The sequence below is a fragment of the Cottoperca gobio genome, chromosome 4 (assembly GCF_900634415.1).
Source record: "Cottoperca gobio chromosome 4, fCotGob3.1, whole genome shotgun sequence".
Lineage (NCBI taxonomy): Eukaryota > Metazoa > Chordata > Actinopteri > Perciformes > Bovichtidae > Cottoperca > Cottoperca gobio.
In genome coordinates, this window is record NC_041358.1 from 23,691,251 (window position 1) to 23,706,852 (window position 15,602).

The window sequence follows — 15,602 nt, forward strand, 5'->3', positions numbered from 1 at the left end:
ACGGATAAGTACCTCGTACTACCCCACTTCAAAACTTCTAAACTATCCCATAAACAAATCCTTAGTGTCGTAGTTCAAAGTTTGTACTGGATCCTAAATGTAACCAGCCAGCTAGTTCAACCCCTCGTGCATTATGTACCTTCATTACCCAAATCCAGAACAGAACGAGTCATTTAAATGGGGACAACAAGGTAGGCGAGTTACCAGACATGACAAAGTATTTCAAAATCCTATAAATTTGCTCGTCTATATGACAACCAGACCTTGAACACTACTTGAAACCACTTGAGTGTAGTGTAGAGACAACCACAGTGATGATGTTTATTGGGGCCTGAGTTGCCTGACTGTCAGCTCACAGAGTCTAACTGAGCAGAGGGTCTTTACCCCCGTCTGTCACAGAACCGCTCAAGCAGAGTGGGGAGAGCAGTGTGTATTTGTGTCCGTCTGTGTGTAGCAAGTGTGTGTAGTGAGAGAGAGGAGTATGAGAGTGTGTGTGTGAGAGAGAGAGAGAGAGAGAGAGAAAGGACAGAGCTGTGAAGGCAAGCAGAAATAAGCTCTCACCGACGACGGCAGGCCAGGGGGTTTCCGAATCTTCTTTGGCTGGGTTTCTACATACGGACAGGCAGAGACGGAGAGAAATGGTGAAAGAGAAAACAAAACACGAATGAGTACTTAGCAAAGACACATTTGCCAATGTTATGTCAGTTCAGGTACAGTGTGTCTTAGTGTGCAACTGCAGAATAGAAAACAGAAACCATGAACACTGGCGTGTGCGCGTGTGTGTGTGTGTGTGTGTGTGTGTGTGTGTGTGTGTGTGTGTGTGTGCAGGTCTATCAGTGTGAATGAGCTGTGCATTCATCTGTATAAAGATTTAGTTTGTTTTGTAGTCAGTTTTGTCTTCACTCAACAAATCTTTCCAATACAAAGAGATTACAAACACAAATTGAATAAACAAAAATCATTTTAAAAAGCACTTTTGGTCTAGTTCACTCCATTTCTTTAGTTTATAAGTAGGTAGTGATAACAGCAGAGCCAAAACAAATCAATTGTTCAGTTAGGCCATTGGTGAACTACTCTTATAGTGGATTTGTTTAATGTAATTCTCTAGATTTTCTGGTCTTTTTTATCATTTTGGATCGTTGAGTCAGATAAAACAAGTGATTTTAACATGTTGAAGACATAACCTTGTGTTTGGGAAATTGCGATGTAATATTTCTACTATTTTGTGACATTAAAGACCAAATAGTTCATCAAGAATATGATATTTGATATACGACTAAAAAATTAGAAGTAGTTGCAGCCCCAGTTAAACAAAAAACAAACAGACGCACAAACACAAATAAAAAAATCTTACCTATACCTCCATCAGGCGGCCTTCTTCTGGGGTTGTTGGGGTATGACGGGTAAAATTGGGAGCCAGATTTCAGGCCAGAGGGGGACATGGCATCTGGGCTGGGCATCGCTATGTCGCTAGGAAGAAAACCAGGCTAGAGGAATAGAGAAAGACCGAAACAACAAGGATTTACTAATACACTTAGAAGAGAAGCAGTTATAGCTCTTCTAAGAAATTCATTCAAAGTATTTAACATGAAAAGAGAAGTGAGAAAACTAGAATTCATTTACATGAGGCATAACATGAATGTAGCCCTCCCTCACACACACACACACACACACACACACACACACACAAAAATATAATCTAAATGTAACATACCTGGCTTCCAAAGGCAGGGTATGGTGGCCTCTCATTTTTACCTGTCAGATAAAAGTAAAGATTGTTTAACTGTTAATGCGAGTGAAACCATGATCTCCACACACACACACACACACACACACACACACACACACACACACACACACACACACACACAGAGGCAATGGTGTGTGCTAAAACAAATGAAAAGTAGCTTTTCTAAAGTACAAAAAGTCCAGGGATGCCCTCCCCTCTTTCAGTACGCTCAGCTGCATAAAGCCGCCTGCCAGACAAAACCCTAGGGAAGGTTTCTGCTTCAGTGCCCTAACATCCCCAACACTCAACGAATGAACACACACACACACACACACACACACACGCACACACGCACACACACACACACACACACGCGCATGTAGACGCATACACATTTTGCCACCCAGAAAACAAAACACACAGTCGAATCGGCCATTATCAACATGATAATATTAAAGATGGTGTGACAAGGCATCACTTGTTAAGAGTTATTTAGAAAAACAAAGTGTCATACCGGCTGCCCCTGCACTGATGAACGGAGAGGACAAGCCTTCATGCTCACTGTAGTGGGGACCTTCGCCATAGCCCTGTAGGAACAATGGTACATACAAAACATCATGAGTAATCTTAATAGCAAAGAGAAATGGAAATAAAAACATGCAGGCCAACCAAACGAACGCTCCCACAGACCTAAACGATAACAACTCTTTAAAGTCCCAGTGAAACAGAAGTTAGAGCTTCTTTCGCTGCTGTGCTGTCACGTCTTCCAAAGTGAAACCCAATGTTGAGCAGTTTACAGTTACAAGAGGGGTTTCAATAAAATCCTTCGCATTTCATTGGAATGAAGTGTGACACGGAGCAACAGGGGACCGTGACACCACACCATGGATGCATGAAGAGAACTGGACTCAGCGTTGGAGGTCTTGTTCATTCCAATAAAGTTGTGCGATTAAAGACAAAAAAGAAGTTTGATTTCAGAATATAAAATTACTCGGATCTTCCACATACACACAGGGCCCATAGAGCAAGCGCGTCTTCTGTTAACCCCCCCCCCCCTCTGAACGGATTTGGCTAGTAGTGCATGCTACATCTTTTAGGACCTAATCACACACACACACACTTTAATTATATAAGTTTAAATTGGATGGTACTAGCACACAATATTGGAAGATAAGAATCTTTTTGGTGGCATATATTGTTTTAAAAGCAAGGTGCATGACTGGGATGTGATCCAAAACGGTTAAAAACAAAAAGCTCAACTTTCTGGCCACCCCCATCTTGTTAACACACCTACAGTATATGGCTTGGTGGTTACCCTCCCTCAGCTTTTCTGTCTACCTAACAGGATTCATGCCAAACAAATCTGCATCAGCTCGGGGGATTCAAACCGACTTTCTTAATTATCAACTTGTGGTAATCAAAGCCTGCTGCATCTATTTCACCCCCTGTTCCTTGTATTTACTCAGAGTTGTGCCAAGACAGTTACAGCGGATGTGAAGCTGCAATTACCGGTGGGCTTCCTCAGAGGTTCTGGGCTACCAGAGAGCTTGCCAATACAGGATCCCGAGCCAAGGTTATTAGGTAGAGAGTAAAACTACCACTTCAAATCAAACATGGCACACGGCATGAAAAAGTACTAAGCTGTTGTGGCGGTGGGGGGAGAGGGTGTGTGTGTGTGTGTGTGTTCATTTATGGCAGTGTGATTAACTGAACGAGTGTGTGGCAATATCATGGCATCTGGTGTTAATGCTTAGATCTCCAAACTTAAAATCGTGTGCGACTTAACAGTGCAAGTGTGTGTTTAGATCTTACCCGTCCTTGGCTGAAAGAGGGGCTGTTCTGTTCTGCTGAGCCCCAAGACCCAGAGCCGGTGCGCTCATCTATTGCTGCAAGAAGACACATTGTTAAGATTGACAGGTAGGGAGACCAGCAAGTCAGTGTAGTAGGAAACAGAGATTAAAGAATCAAAGTAAAGAGTAGAGATGAAAGAATCAAAAAGCAGGTTGGACTAATGCTGTGAATGATGTTAGCAATCCCCAAATGACAGTATATAAATATTATCCTATGCGTCACTGCAGATATGTAGAAATGCCCTGATGTTGGAGGCATATCAAGGGAACCTGTCACCACGTCCTACTCTAAACATTCGATGTCCTTAAGTGGTCACAATGGGCTCGCACAAGCCAGGAGAGAGCATCACTATTGATCAAAGACGCCACTTTCAAGATGCAATGCAGGGTTACACCATTTCTGGAGAAAAAGAACGTAGGAAATGCTACTCAGTGTACCCATTAGTGTTTTTTACGGTCACTGAATAGCAGAAAATCAACCATTTAGATCCCTAATGTAATCCAAGAGGATAAAATGTCATCTAAACCACATTTGAATTCCACTCAAATCAAATTGACACATACAAACACATTAAAAAACACAATACATAATGTGTAAAGCCAAAACATGAACCCACAATGTTTTAGGTAAAGAAAGAACCCATGTGTGGCACAAAGGAAAAACACAGCCAAAAGACTGGTGGAGCAGAAAACTCCAAAATACCCCCATCATCCCCTTCTCCCTGTCTTATGCACTAATGCTATCCAGGCTCTCTGGAGACACAAGCCTTAATTGCATGCTGATTTGCATAATTGTGCATATTAATGCAGTTTCCTTATGAATATTCATATTTCCTCTTTGATTTTTGCCTAATTAAAAAAATGTGTGTGAGAAAGCAAACGAGAGAGTGAGCGGGTGGAGGGAGAAAGCAAGGGGACGAGAGGGAGGGAGGAACAAGAGGGAAGGCAGAGTGAGAGGGGTCTGGGCGAGATCAGCAGCCTGGCTGACGAGAGAGAATGAGTGATGAGACTAACAGAGCGGTGCAAGCACCTACACACGCTGCGACAGCCGTGATCTATGGAGCTGATGCCAGTGGCATGGAGAATCAGGCAAGCAGGGAGGAGAGGGGACCTCAAAAGATCAGCCTCGCTCACTGACAGATCGGCCCTGCTGAAAGGCCACAGCGCTAATAAAGCGATGCACCACCGTCAACCATGTCCAATAGCACAGGACACTGGTGACGGGCTTGCAGCTAAATAAAGATGACAGACTTTGTATGAAGACACTTCAGCCAAAGCTTGATGCCAGGAGAAGTAATTCCAAATTAGTGAGATAAAAATCTACTTTAGATGCATTAACCATGAGCTTGTCTGCTTCCAGTCTAGCAATGAATAGACGCATCTCAACTCAAACACCTTTCTTTGTTCCACTTTAGCCACACTCTAGCTTCTTCCAAATTGCTGGTAGACAAAAGTTTTTTCACACACACAAGTAACCCACAAAATTACACTTCATCACGGTCAACAAAAGTCTGCACTGAGTAGCCCTGACAAGCCAACAAGGAGAGTTAAGAGAGTAACTTCATAATCTTCACAGCTATTTTCAATACACCACTCATTCGCTTATGCAGCCTGCATTTGGCCAGCGGGGGTGCAGAGGATAGAGCGAAAGCACGGCTGTGCAGGAGAAGTCTGACAACATTGTTTCACACTTACTGGAGTAATTAACTCTGAGGCAATTAAAACAAGGTGGAGAGCTGCTGAGGTGACACTGACACTCAGCCAGCCTAGGAGAGCCCCACTACGCCACAAACAGACCTTTCCATTGTTGTTTATCGGACACAAATTGACATTACACACAAACCAAAATAATAAAATAAATAATGCAAATTAAATTCCCACAAAGCCTCACATGCTGTTAACAAAAAAATAAATCAATTGTGGTCAAATGCTACACTCAGGGTTCCCACACCTTATTAAAAGCATCAAATTCAAGGGATTGTCAAGGCCCACTTTCTACACATTCAAGGACCCAACACAGCATTGTTTGAGAAAAAGGTCAAAAAAAAGGTAATAACTTTAAAAATGCTGAGAATTTTAAAAAAAGGAGCTCAAAGCGAGAGAGGCTTTAATATGTGAACACAACTAACGCAACTAAATATATCAAAAATAACTCAAATATATCAAGTCAAGCACTTCAGAGCCTTGGTTTCTTTCCATGAAATTCACAAACCCACAATTGTCTCAGGGAACCTTGGGAAACATGTACACTGGCCACTACATTCGAGATAACATTCATATCCTGGCTATGTTGTTCTTGTTTGATTTTAATTGTAAAAACAAGATGTGTTTTGTACCATTCAATGTAGGTGAGAGATGTACTCCTACATCAATTATTTTGGCCAGTAAAATATTGTTAGTACTTTGTTTAAAACCTACTCGTCGCCTGTGATCTAACAAAATTTGCAGTGAAGACTTTTTAAGAGTCTGCACTCTCAATGAAATTAAAAAAAAAGAGGACAAACAGATCTTTATTTCATCACTTAGTTCAGTCTTGAGCTTTTCATGTCTCCTGTTATCCAACACATACTAAGGAAAAAGAAACACACACACACACACACACACACACCAGTTCTCAGCTCCTGTAGATTCCTTTTAAATAGCTGCAATTGATTATCATGACATACAAGTGTGATGCTTACGTAGCAGTGCTTACACACCTCCTTTAATACTTTGACAGCTTACCGTTTTCTGCATTTACATCATATTGTTAGAAGCAGAAAAGCTTTTAATGCTTCGACGATCTTTAATCATGAACATTAATGGAACATTGCATCGTATTAGTAATACTATAAAACCTATCATTACAAATATTGGTGGATGTGCTAAAATGTTTACTCTCTGTAGCGACATTTCCACATCTTTTATGCCAATTGTGGGCATTACCACTAAATGCTTAATGTCAATGAGCCTTCTCAGAATGACATCCAAGATTATTTGGAGACAGCATTTGAGTACTAGAGCACTGAAGCTCATGCTAAATAACAAATCTAATACTAAAATCTATGCCACCTTCAGATGATGGACAATTAGCTACATAAAGTGATGAATATTTAAAAAGTCAATTGACATGATCAAACTGGGAAAATGAGATTGAAAACTGAAAATACCCTGATTTATTAATAAGACAAGATATGTAAAAGACTGGTTGGCATGAAAACAGGTTCTCTGGACGTATATCACATCCATCCAGACTTTGGCAATGGCGAGTGTGTGAATGTTCTTCCAGTGAAACTCACATGGCAAGACAAATACTTACTCACAACCAGAACAATATTTATTTTCTGCCACAAAGCCTTCTCGCGGCTGCAGGCTCTGAAAACATCTAATTTAGTTGAAGAAGGAAGCCGCTGTCCTCTGAGATTTCCTCTTTTTGGAGGGCTTAGATTTTCCAAACTACAACCCACCAATGCACAGTGAAATACATGACACATTACTGCAGGCGTGTGCAGGTATACAACCGAGAGTGCAAGAGTCAAACATACAGCGGGAAAGCTAGCTACCAAGATAGACCACATGTGTAAATTCACAATGTTGTTTGTTGTGATCTAAGGGAAGCGAGCCTGTCGCGTCCCGTGAATGTGTGTGTGTGTGTGTGTGAAGGGGGCTGGAGACGCTGCCAGCAGCTGCAAAGGTGACAGAGGGGACGCCTGCCTGAAGGCTTGTGGGCTTGGCCAGCTCCCACCACACACCATCACACTCTGCCTCCCCTACTTCTCAAACATCCCACACTTCTTGCCAATTCTCTCTTCTTTCCTCTCCCTGACACACCCTTCCCCACGCACGCACTCTGGCCACTGAGGAAGGGAGAAGGACGCCTAATGCAATTAGCACCCCTCTGAGCACTTTTGTGTTGATGAATAGACGTGGTCTGGTGGGCCACTAGGCTGCTCGCTGCCGTTCCCGCGCTGCTGGGCCCCTGAATATACAAGCCGCCTAAGTGACGTCATGGACATTGTTCTTTAATTGTTATAATTTCTATAATAAACAGGTTTCCTGGCCCATAGCCATATTGCTTTTTGGAATATAAAGCTTTAAAAAATAGTTGTTGACAAACGCAGCAATTACATTTAAATATATATATATATAAAAAAAAGTAAGTTTCCCTTTTTCTTCCTATACAGTATGGCTGCACAAAATAAGGAAAATATGTAATAACGTTGTTGAATATGGCAACAATTATAATTAAAAAACATAAGATATTAAAGAGCACTCAGTTCTGTCTTTCTGCTGCTTTCAGTGCACTGTTAAAATACAACAAATTGCTTTTTCAAAATATGAATTTTTTTATTTCCAACATTCTTTTATTGCAAATTGAACTGAACACAATAGGCACCAATAAAAACATATTTTTAAAGGATAATAGCTGCATTTTAAAGTGACGTTTTCCACTGATACTCTATAAAATCTCAGTGCAATATCGCAGTCTTTTGCAATGTGTTTATCTTGCACGTTGACATCGTGATCGCGATAAAAAAAACAATATATTGTGCAGCCCTAACATATGGTCCGTCTATATTTTCTACTTTCTGTCCAAATATTTTCTTTCTCATGGAGAGACTGTATTATATTTACACTTTGCATGTTATAACATGACGCACATCTACAAGAAAATCCTGGGCTGGAATCCACAGATGTTATAATTTTGACTCCAAAGTACAATGAGATGGTACCTGCAAGATCTCCCAAAGTTAAATGGGACGGCTTGAAGCACCACATTAAAATAGGTGTCAATGACCGAGGGCCACACTTTGGGACATGGAGGAGGGGGGGGAAGGAATTAACTCCTCACTGCTTAGTAATTGCCTGCTGTAATAGAAACAAACAGAATCCTGCCTTCGACAGGCTGATCCCTCTATTCAACAAGCTCTCTCTTCCACTCTGGCCACTCACTGCATGCTGGGCCAGTTTAAGAGGCTGCGAGCAAGGGGTGAGGGACATTGTCTCGGACTCAAGCCATTTCCTGCAGATCAGTGGGGGTAAGAGCCCTGTGCCGTGTTGGGGGAGGAGTGTTTTACACTTCAGGGTGTGGGAGTCGATTCAAGTCCATAAGCCCCCTTTTTTGCCTTTGTTCCTCAGTGGCCAAGTTCTCACTCTGGGGAACACTGAGGAGTGTGACTCGATTTCACACGGCAGGTTGGAAGGGTGACAGAGGAACGAAAGTAACACGACTTACTAATAACATTTCAGGAAGAGAGAAAAGCTCACTCAAAAGCGTCAGGTGCTTGAGGGGGTTAACTGCAGCTACTTTGCACTTTAAAATAGTGAAACAAAGTCTAAAGAAATATTGTAAATATTAAAAAAATCTGAAGCTTGTCACTACTTCTAAAATGACTTGCACTACCTCAGTCTATTACAAATAATTTAATACATTAATACAAGCACAACAAATGCCCTACATTTTTTCTTTAGTAGAAAAATGTTCTAATAAAATCCGTTATACGTGTACGGATTTAACCCAAATAATGTTTCTGAACATTAATGTGACCGTTTTTTAGCTTTGAACACCAAATGCAATTGTCCTCTATACCCAGTGAGGCAGTGATCGCACGCGGGGCAAACAAAACGGAAACTGTTTGCATACTAGATACCAAAAAAAAGGCAGAATTTCTTTGCATTTAATGCGACTGCTTTGCCACAATAGACATGCAACCACATTCATGTCAGTTACAGTCACTTGGGGATGCAAGTATATTTACAGCAAGTGATACAAAGAATGAAAACCAACATTTGCCAGGACGTGCAGTACATTAAAGCAGCGTTTTTAAAAGCTTACCTGATCCCCCAAACTGACTGCTGGCGAGTGTCATTGTCCTGTTCTTCCCATTGGCTACTGGAGGCGCGAACATCTACAAGACAAAAGAAGAAAGCTACCGTAACTAACAAAAGCAAAGGATGGCACACTTCACACATCCTATTTCCACTAATAAAAAGAACATGACGTACACATGTCGTTCAGCTCGTGTGTGTTTTTTTTTATCCTTACAGGCATTTCAGTCTAAAATTAGATATAAACTTATTTAAAAACATGTGATGGGATTTAACTATTGTTAAGACGACTTCTAATACAACAGTAAAACATGCCGATTAAAAATGTTAAAGTTATAAACATGCTTAAATGTCTATGTTTGCAAAATACCACATTTATCACTCTTTAGTTGATATAAAAAAGGGACCGGTTTCTCCCCAAACAAATATACAGCATTTTGAATTGAAACATTTCAGACATATTTTGATATACACGTACTACGTCAACGTTAACTTTCAGAACCCTCTGATGAGGCTGTGGGTTTTGTCACAGAGCCACTGTGGGTTTAAATATCTGTGGCATCGCTCATTGACGTGGCCAAACTCTACTGTACAAACCAAACCTATTTGTAAGTAGGACACAAAAACACAATCTGCCACTAACACCTACGATTTCTCCTTTTTAAAATTTTTTATTTTTTTTTATAAACAGGGTCGAAAGTACGCGGTCCAACAACCGATTTGGACACCATCTTTGTTTCCGTTGCATTTGGTCGCAGATATCTAAAACATGTTTAGCTTTTCTTTATTCCACGTCCAATCTAGCGTGCATTTCTGTGACTAGCCAGCAAATAAACAAAGGAGGAAATTTGTTTGTACAATTTTTTGACAGTTTCTCACCCAATTATCAATGTCATATTTAAACGGAACATCTGCTGATACAAATTGGCAGCTGATCAATCTGAGCTTTTCTAACACAAACCCAACTGTCTAACGAGAACCTCCCACAAAGCCCCTTCACAACAAGGAGTGGGGTTTTTGTTTTTTTTCACGGGGTATGGTTTCCTTTAAATACCGATGGTGTGGCAGAGAATGGGACATTAACAAAAAGCAGCTGACTGAATCATGCAAGTCATTATACTGAAGCTCCACCAACAAAATGCATGAACAACAATGCCTAAGAGAAATTACTAAAAGACTCTTGCAATGATAAACGCTTCAGTATTAATCAACTTTCTTTCTCAAAAGAAATCTAACGGCACATTAAGTCAGCTGACAAATGCTCATTAGGAGCATTATAGGTCAGTTTGTAAATACCTGTTGTGCCCCATATATATATAGTAATTATTCAGAAGTGACGATTTAGCCTTACCAGCTATTCAATTTATTAAAGGAGAACAAAGTAACACAGCTCCATTGGGCCTGTGAGACGTCCATGTCAGTGTAAAGCTCAACAAAAGGCCTCACAACAGAATGAAACACAGGAACATAAAAGCTGAACAGAATACATCTATTCACTTTGTAGATAATGTCTGGAGGATACCTCTGAACGCATCTTCCTAAAGACTAAGAATATGACAAAAAGAAATGCAGAAGCTGTCGGCGCAACCCAAATCATACATAACAATATACCCCCCCCCCCCCCCCCCCTCAGATTGTGTTAATGAGACAAACAGGGGTGAATTCTTTTTTCTTTTACATTTTTACAGTAACGATCCACTTACTTGTTGGTGCATCTCTGCATCACCTACATAATTGAATAACCTATATTTAAAACCTGATTTCATTTTTTACCAGTCACCCTGAGGTACAGCAGTATTTTACTTGCCATGCTTTGATGTAATCAGTACTACCTTTGCATGCCAAGAATGAAGGATGGAATTATCTTGGGCTGACACAACCTATTGTTAAAAAAAACAAAACAAAAAAAAATCAAATTTTAAGGTTACAGACTTTTTTTTTAAGAAATTAGGCTTCCCACTGATTTTCCTTGCTCACCCCTTTCACCCCCCCCCCCCCCCATTTCTCTCATTCAGACCTCCAGCTCTCCTCTGCTCATACCCAGACCTGTATCGCACTCTCTTTAGCTCCTTCTCCCAATGCCACCCACCTACCACTGCCACCCAGAACCACCCAGACTGCTCTCCCACTCTCTTACCGCACTGAAATCCAGGAGGTCGTTGAGTTCCTTGTCAGTTCCCACTGCAGCCATTCTTTGCTGCTGTTCGTTCATACCCTTCAGTCTCTAATAAACCCTATGAGAGAAATTTGCAGATACAGGATTTTAATGGCACTAGCAAGCACAAAGAGAATTTACATTTAGCTCTTTAAAAAAACAGAGGGTGATGGTAATGAATGATTCAAACTACTCTATCTTTGCTATATCACAACCCTGGAGATGACTCGGTTCAAGTCGTTAGTGTCCACGAAGACACCGATGTAGGGCAAAGTCAGCATTCGTCTTGAAAAAGAAAAAACAACTTTCTTATTGACAACGCATCAAATTTGTGTTTGTGATTTTTTTTTTTTAACTCCAATTTAAAATACTAAAAAAGTATACATCCAGGTGATAGGCAAAGGTCTTGCGCGTCTGAGAAGTTAAAATATAAAAAGCCAACAACAGTCTATTGAGGCGCAGCTGGCCAAAACATACAGCTCAAATTACTACCTCAATCACACGGACCGATGAGGGACAACATTAGGCTACTTAACACTATACACTTTAGCTGGGTCTACTTAGAAATGCTAATTTCAGTCAGACACTGCCTTCCCAGCCAAGCACTAGAAGAGACACTGCCATGAAATTATGAATACTCTCACCTCAGTCAAATCACTACCAAGTAATGACTTAAAAAATTGTCTTTCATTTTACGCAACCCTGGCAAATAACACAGCCATATGTCGATCATTGCTACATGAAAGAGAATGTAATACATTTACAATTACAGACATAATTGGGACTATTGTTAGCCCAAGGAAATAGGGGTGAAAGGCAGAGCTAATGACTGTATGCAAACACGTCATTACCAAATTACCATATGTCAACTCGGAAAGAACCTTGTCAAATGACACAGTAAGCATGAATACTGGATTTACCCTGTGTTTTGCATTCCAACGCAAGCCCGGGGGCCGCTCTCTGATGCTGAGCGGCGGTTCTGCAAGCTTCACAAGGGAACTAGTGGTAAGGGGAGCGAGTGGAGGAATAGAGGCACTTGGACACCAACAGGTGGTGTGCTTTTACAGCCTCTCTTGTAATACAGCATGGACATAAATTGATGTAATCCACACAAAAATAAGGGGGAAAAGATGGATGTTTTTGGAGGAAATGCACGTTGTAAAATGTAAACAAAGGGAGCGCAGAATATTAAAATGTATGGTCAAGAAATAAAAAATATATAAAATTAGGAACCAGTTGAAAAGCAAAACAAACAAAAGTATTACATGTCATAAATAATTTTCTGCATGTATGGAAATAACACAAGTCACTTCAGGGGAGACACACAGTGCAGTCCAAGTCTAGTGAACTCGGGCGAGCAGAACTAATTTAACCTTGAGACGAGGAAAGGAAGTGAACACACACACACACACACACACACACACACACACACACACACACCACACACACACACACACACACACACACACACACACACACACACACACACACACACACACACACACACACAATGCATCGCCCCAAGTGTAAGAAGGCTAGGAACATGGCTGGCATAGCTTTTCCAAACTTTTGGATAAGATGGCCAATCCATGACAAAATAGGTCACACACACACACACACACCTCTACAATTAACTTAAGATGTTCAGATAGGTAAATGTAGGAGAGCTCACAGAGGGTCTTAATGTAACAAAATGGCATCTTCAGCTACTGTTGGATCAATATTTGAAGCAAGCAGATTAGGGGTCTTTGTCACCCCCACACAAGACAGAGAAGGCAGGTCATTCTCCACAGAAGAGCCGGCACTTGCAGTGTAACAAACCACTGAACTAAATGCTTTACACCAAAAAAACTTCATGGTTTTTTTTTTATAAATTCATAACACGACTTAAATGCATGTGTCTGCCTCAGTTTTTGTTTTACCATGGTTGTCAAACATAACAATAATTGGCCAAATCAAGCTCCTTCTACACGTCTAACAAAGCATAATAATAATAATAATAATAATAATAACTGTTGTTGACATTAATTTGTAATTTAAAAAGCATATTTCCGTCCGCATAAGTTGTACACGTTTTTGTTAGTCCTGTCAAATGGGGGAAATAAAAGCAAAGTAATTAACATGACATGTGTTTATGTCAATGCTATTACTTCGGGAACAACAAGGACCGCCGTACTGAACAGAAAAGCATTTTCATTGTGGATTCAAATTATGTCCGAAAGAAATGGATGTGAAGGTCTTTGCGCCAGAAATAAACAATAACCACTTTAGGTCAAATAGTTTATAACAATGACAGTAAACATCCAGGGCACCACAGGATGTAGGCTGTACATTATTTGATCATCTCCGCTAGGCCACATCCAGGGCTTTGACAACTAACCCATTCACCATTTCTCTTGAAGCATGTTGACATCATCCTAAAGACTAACACAAAAAAAAACAAAAACAATAATCTCCAGTTGTGGCTTCCTGGAGAAAACAAATGTGTAAAAACAAGTGCAGTGACCCTGGAGAATAAGAGCTCCCAAACTTCATGCAACAAATAGTGAGCTCTTTCTTTCACATATTAGGGTTCAAGTCGTGCATTATGAGGGAGTTCAGTGGAGGAGACGGTGGGGGTGGGAGCATGAGGAATTTCCTGCCAAATGTGCAATAAAATAAAAGTCTAGCTGGTGGCCAGACACTTCCATAAAGGAATGTTTAAAGGGCTGCCAAAAGGGGTTTTATGGAAAGTTTGTCTCTGGCTTGTATGGAAAATACATGTAGGCCCGCAACACAAAGTTTAGCTAAAAATGCTCAGCAACATTACACAACGTTTTAACATTTCATATTTGCACATATCTGGCTACAGCTAGTGGCGGAGACACACGATGAAAAACAAAATGAGGCTTGTTAGGTAGGACTTATCGTTAGTGGGGTCTTTTTTTTGCAGAACAAAGGAGTAATTTCCTCCTCTCCGTGGTCAATGCGGAGACCATCACACACTTGGCTCGCCACCTCAAACCAGACAAAAACTTACATCCCCCCCCCCCGCTTTAACCACACATTCCCAAAAACTTTTCGAAAATTGCAGGCGTCAAAATAGGTGTCAGTGAAACCTATCGAATTCATGCAACTTCCCCCGAAACATGAAGTGAAAGAAGGTGTTTTTACCTCTCCTCTCCAAGTGTCTGATATCCAACAGTAAAAAGAAAAGCGGAGACTCGCGAGGGGAAAAACATAAAACTTCAAGAGAATTTCGACCTCAGTGCATGAAACGCATTGGAGCACCGTAGATGTCTTCCTTTTGTCCCAGTAAAGCCTGCTTTTCACACAGCGCCCACGTGTTTGCTTCAATGTTGCAAGTCTGAGTGCAAACAAATCTATTATAGTAACTAATCTCGCGTCTTCCTTTTTTGTTGTTACAACTGAGATGATTTCATTCTTCTCGTAGACATCTTCACCACCTCCGTCCACATTGTCAGACGCAACAACGTATCCCTCCGCACAAAAGTGAGGGCCTCAATGCCAGCGGTGTCCGATTTCAAACGCCTTTGAGAGAGGGGGTATTTACACAGAGAAAAAAATACAGCTTTAACGTCTTCCGACGGCCAATATGGCGGAAATGTCTAATGCAGAAGCTCAGTTTTGTGTGCTGTATCTGCAATCCTCAAAATGCAAGAGCGCTACGAGCACTAGGTCGTCCAGCGGAAGGCTATCGTAAGAAAGTTACCTGCGATTACACAGCAGCAGCTTGACGAGATGGCACGATAAATGCGAAAGGGCTCAGCCAATGGGGAAGCGTGTGCGCTTGATTGGCAGTGACGGCAGCCAACCAACGGCTGGAGATCCAAGTTGAACCCGCCTTCTTCTTGACGCTCACTTTCCCTGTGTGCTCAGGGAAGCTGCTGAGGGGGGCTCCTCCAACATGCCCGCTGACATCATTTTATTACTTTGGTTGGTGTGTCCGCTTTTCCTTTTTTTTAAAACAAAACAATATTTTAACCCACTAATTTAAATTATTTGGTTTTCATTACAATAACAACAAGAACAGCAAACTAAATTTAAATTTCACTTGTTG

General features: G+C 41.0%; 1 protein-coding gene across 15 annotated transcripts in view; it reads right to left on the reverse strand.

Annotated features, from left to right (window-relative positions):
- tcf3b (transcription factor 3b) overlaps window positions 1–15,244 on the reverse strand; it is a 29,154-nt gene extending 13,910 nt beyond the window's left edge. For 8 of the 15 annotated variants that reach the window (XM_029429398.1, XM_029429397.1, XM_029429396.1 and 5 more), the window contains exons 1-9: window positions 14,696–15,244; window positions 11,525–11,621; window positions 11,220–11,267; window positions 9,395–9,467; window positions 3,542–3,615; window positions 2,244–2,316; window positions 1,715–1,755; window positions 1,355–1,487; window positions 562–608 (exon numbers count right to left, since the gene is read on the reverse strand). In XM_029429398.1, the coding sequence (XP_029285258.1) occupies window positions 562–608; window positions 1,355–1,487; window positions 1,715–1,755; window positions 2,244–2,316; window positions 3,542–3,615; window positions 9,395–9,467; window positions 11,220–11,267; window positions 11,525–11,599 (564 nt within the window). In that variant the 5' untranslated portion in view covers window positions 11,600–11,621; window positions 14,696–15,244. The remainder of the gene's footprint in view (window positions 1–561; window positions 609–1,354; window positions 1,488–1,714; window positions 1,756–2,243; window positions 2,317–3,541; window positions 3,616–9,394; window positions 9,468–11,219; window positions 11,268–11,524; window positions 11,622–14,695) is intronic. The other 7 variants (XM_029429405.1, XM_029429406.1, XM_029429400.1 and 4 more) reach the window with 4 other exon arrangements.
- Between the last annotated feature and the right edge of the window lie 358 nt (window positions 15,245–15,602).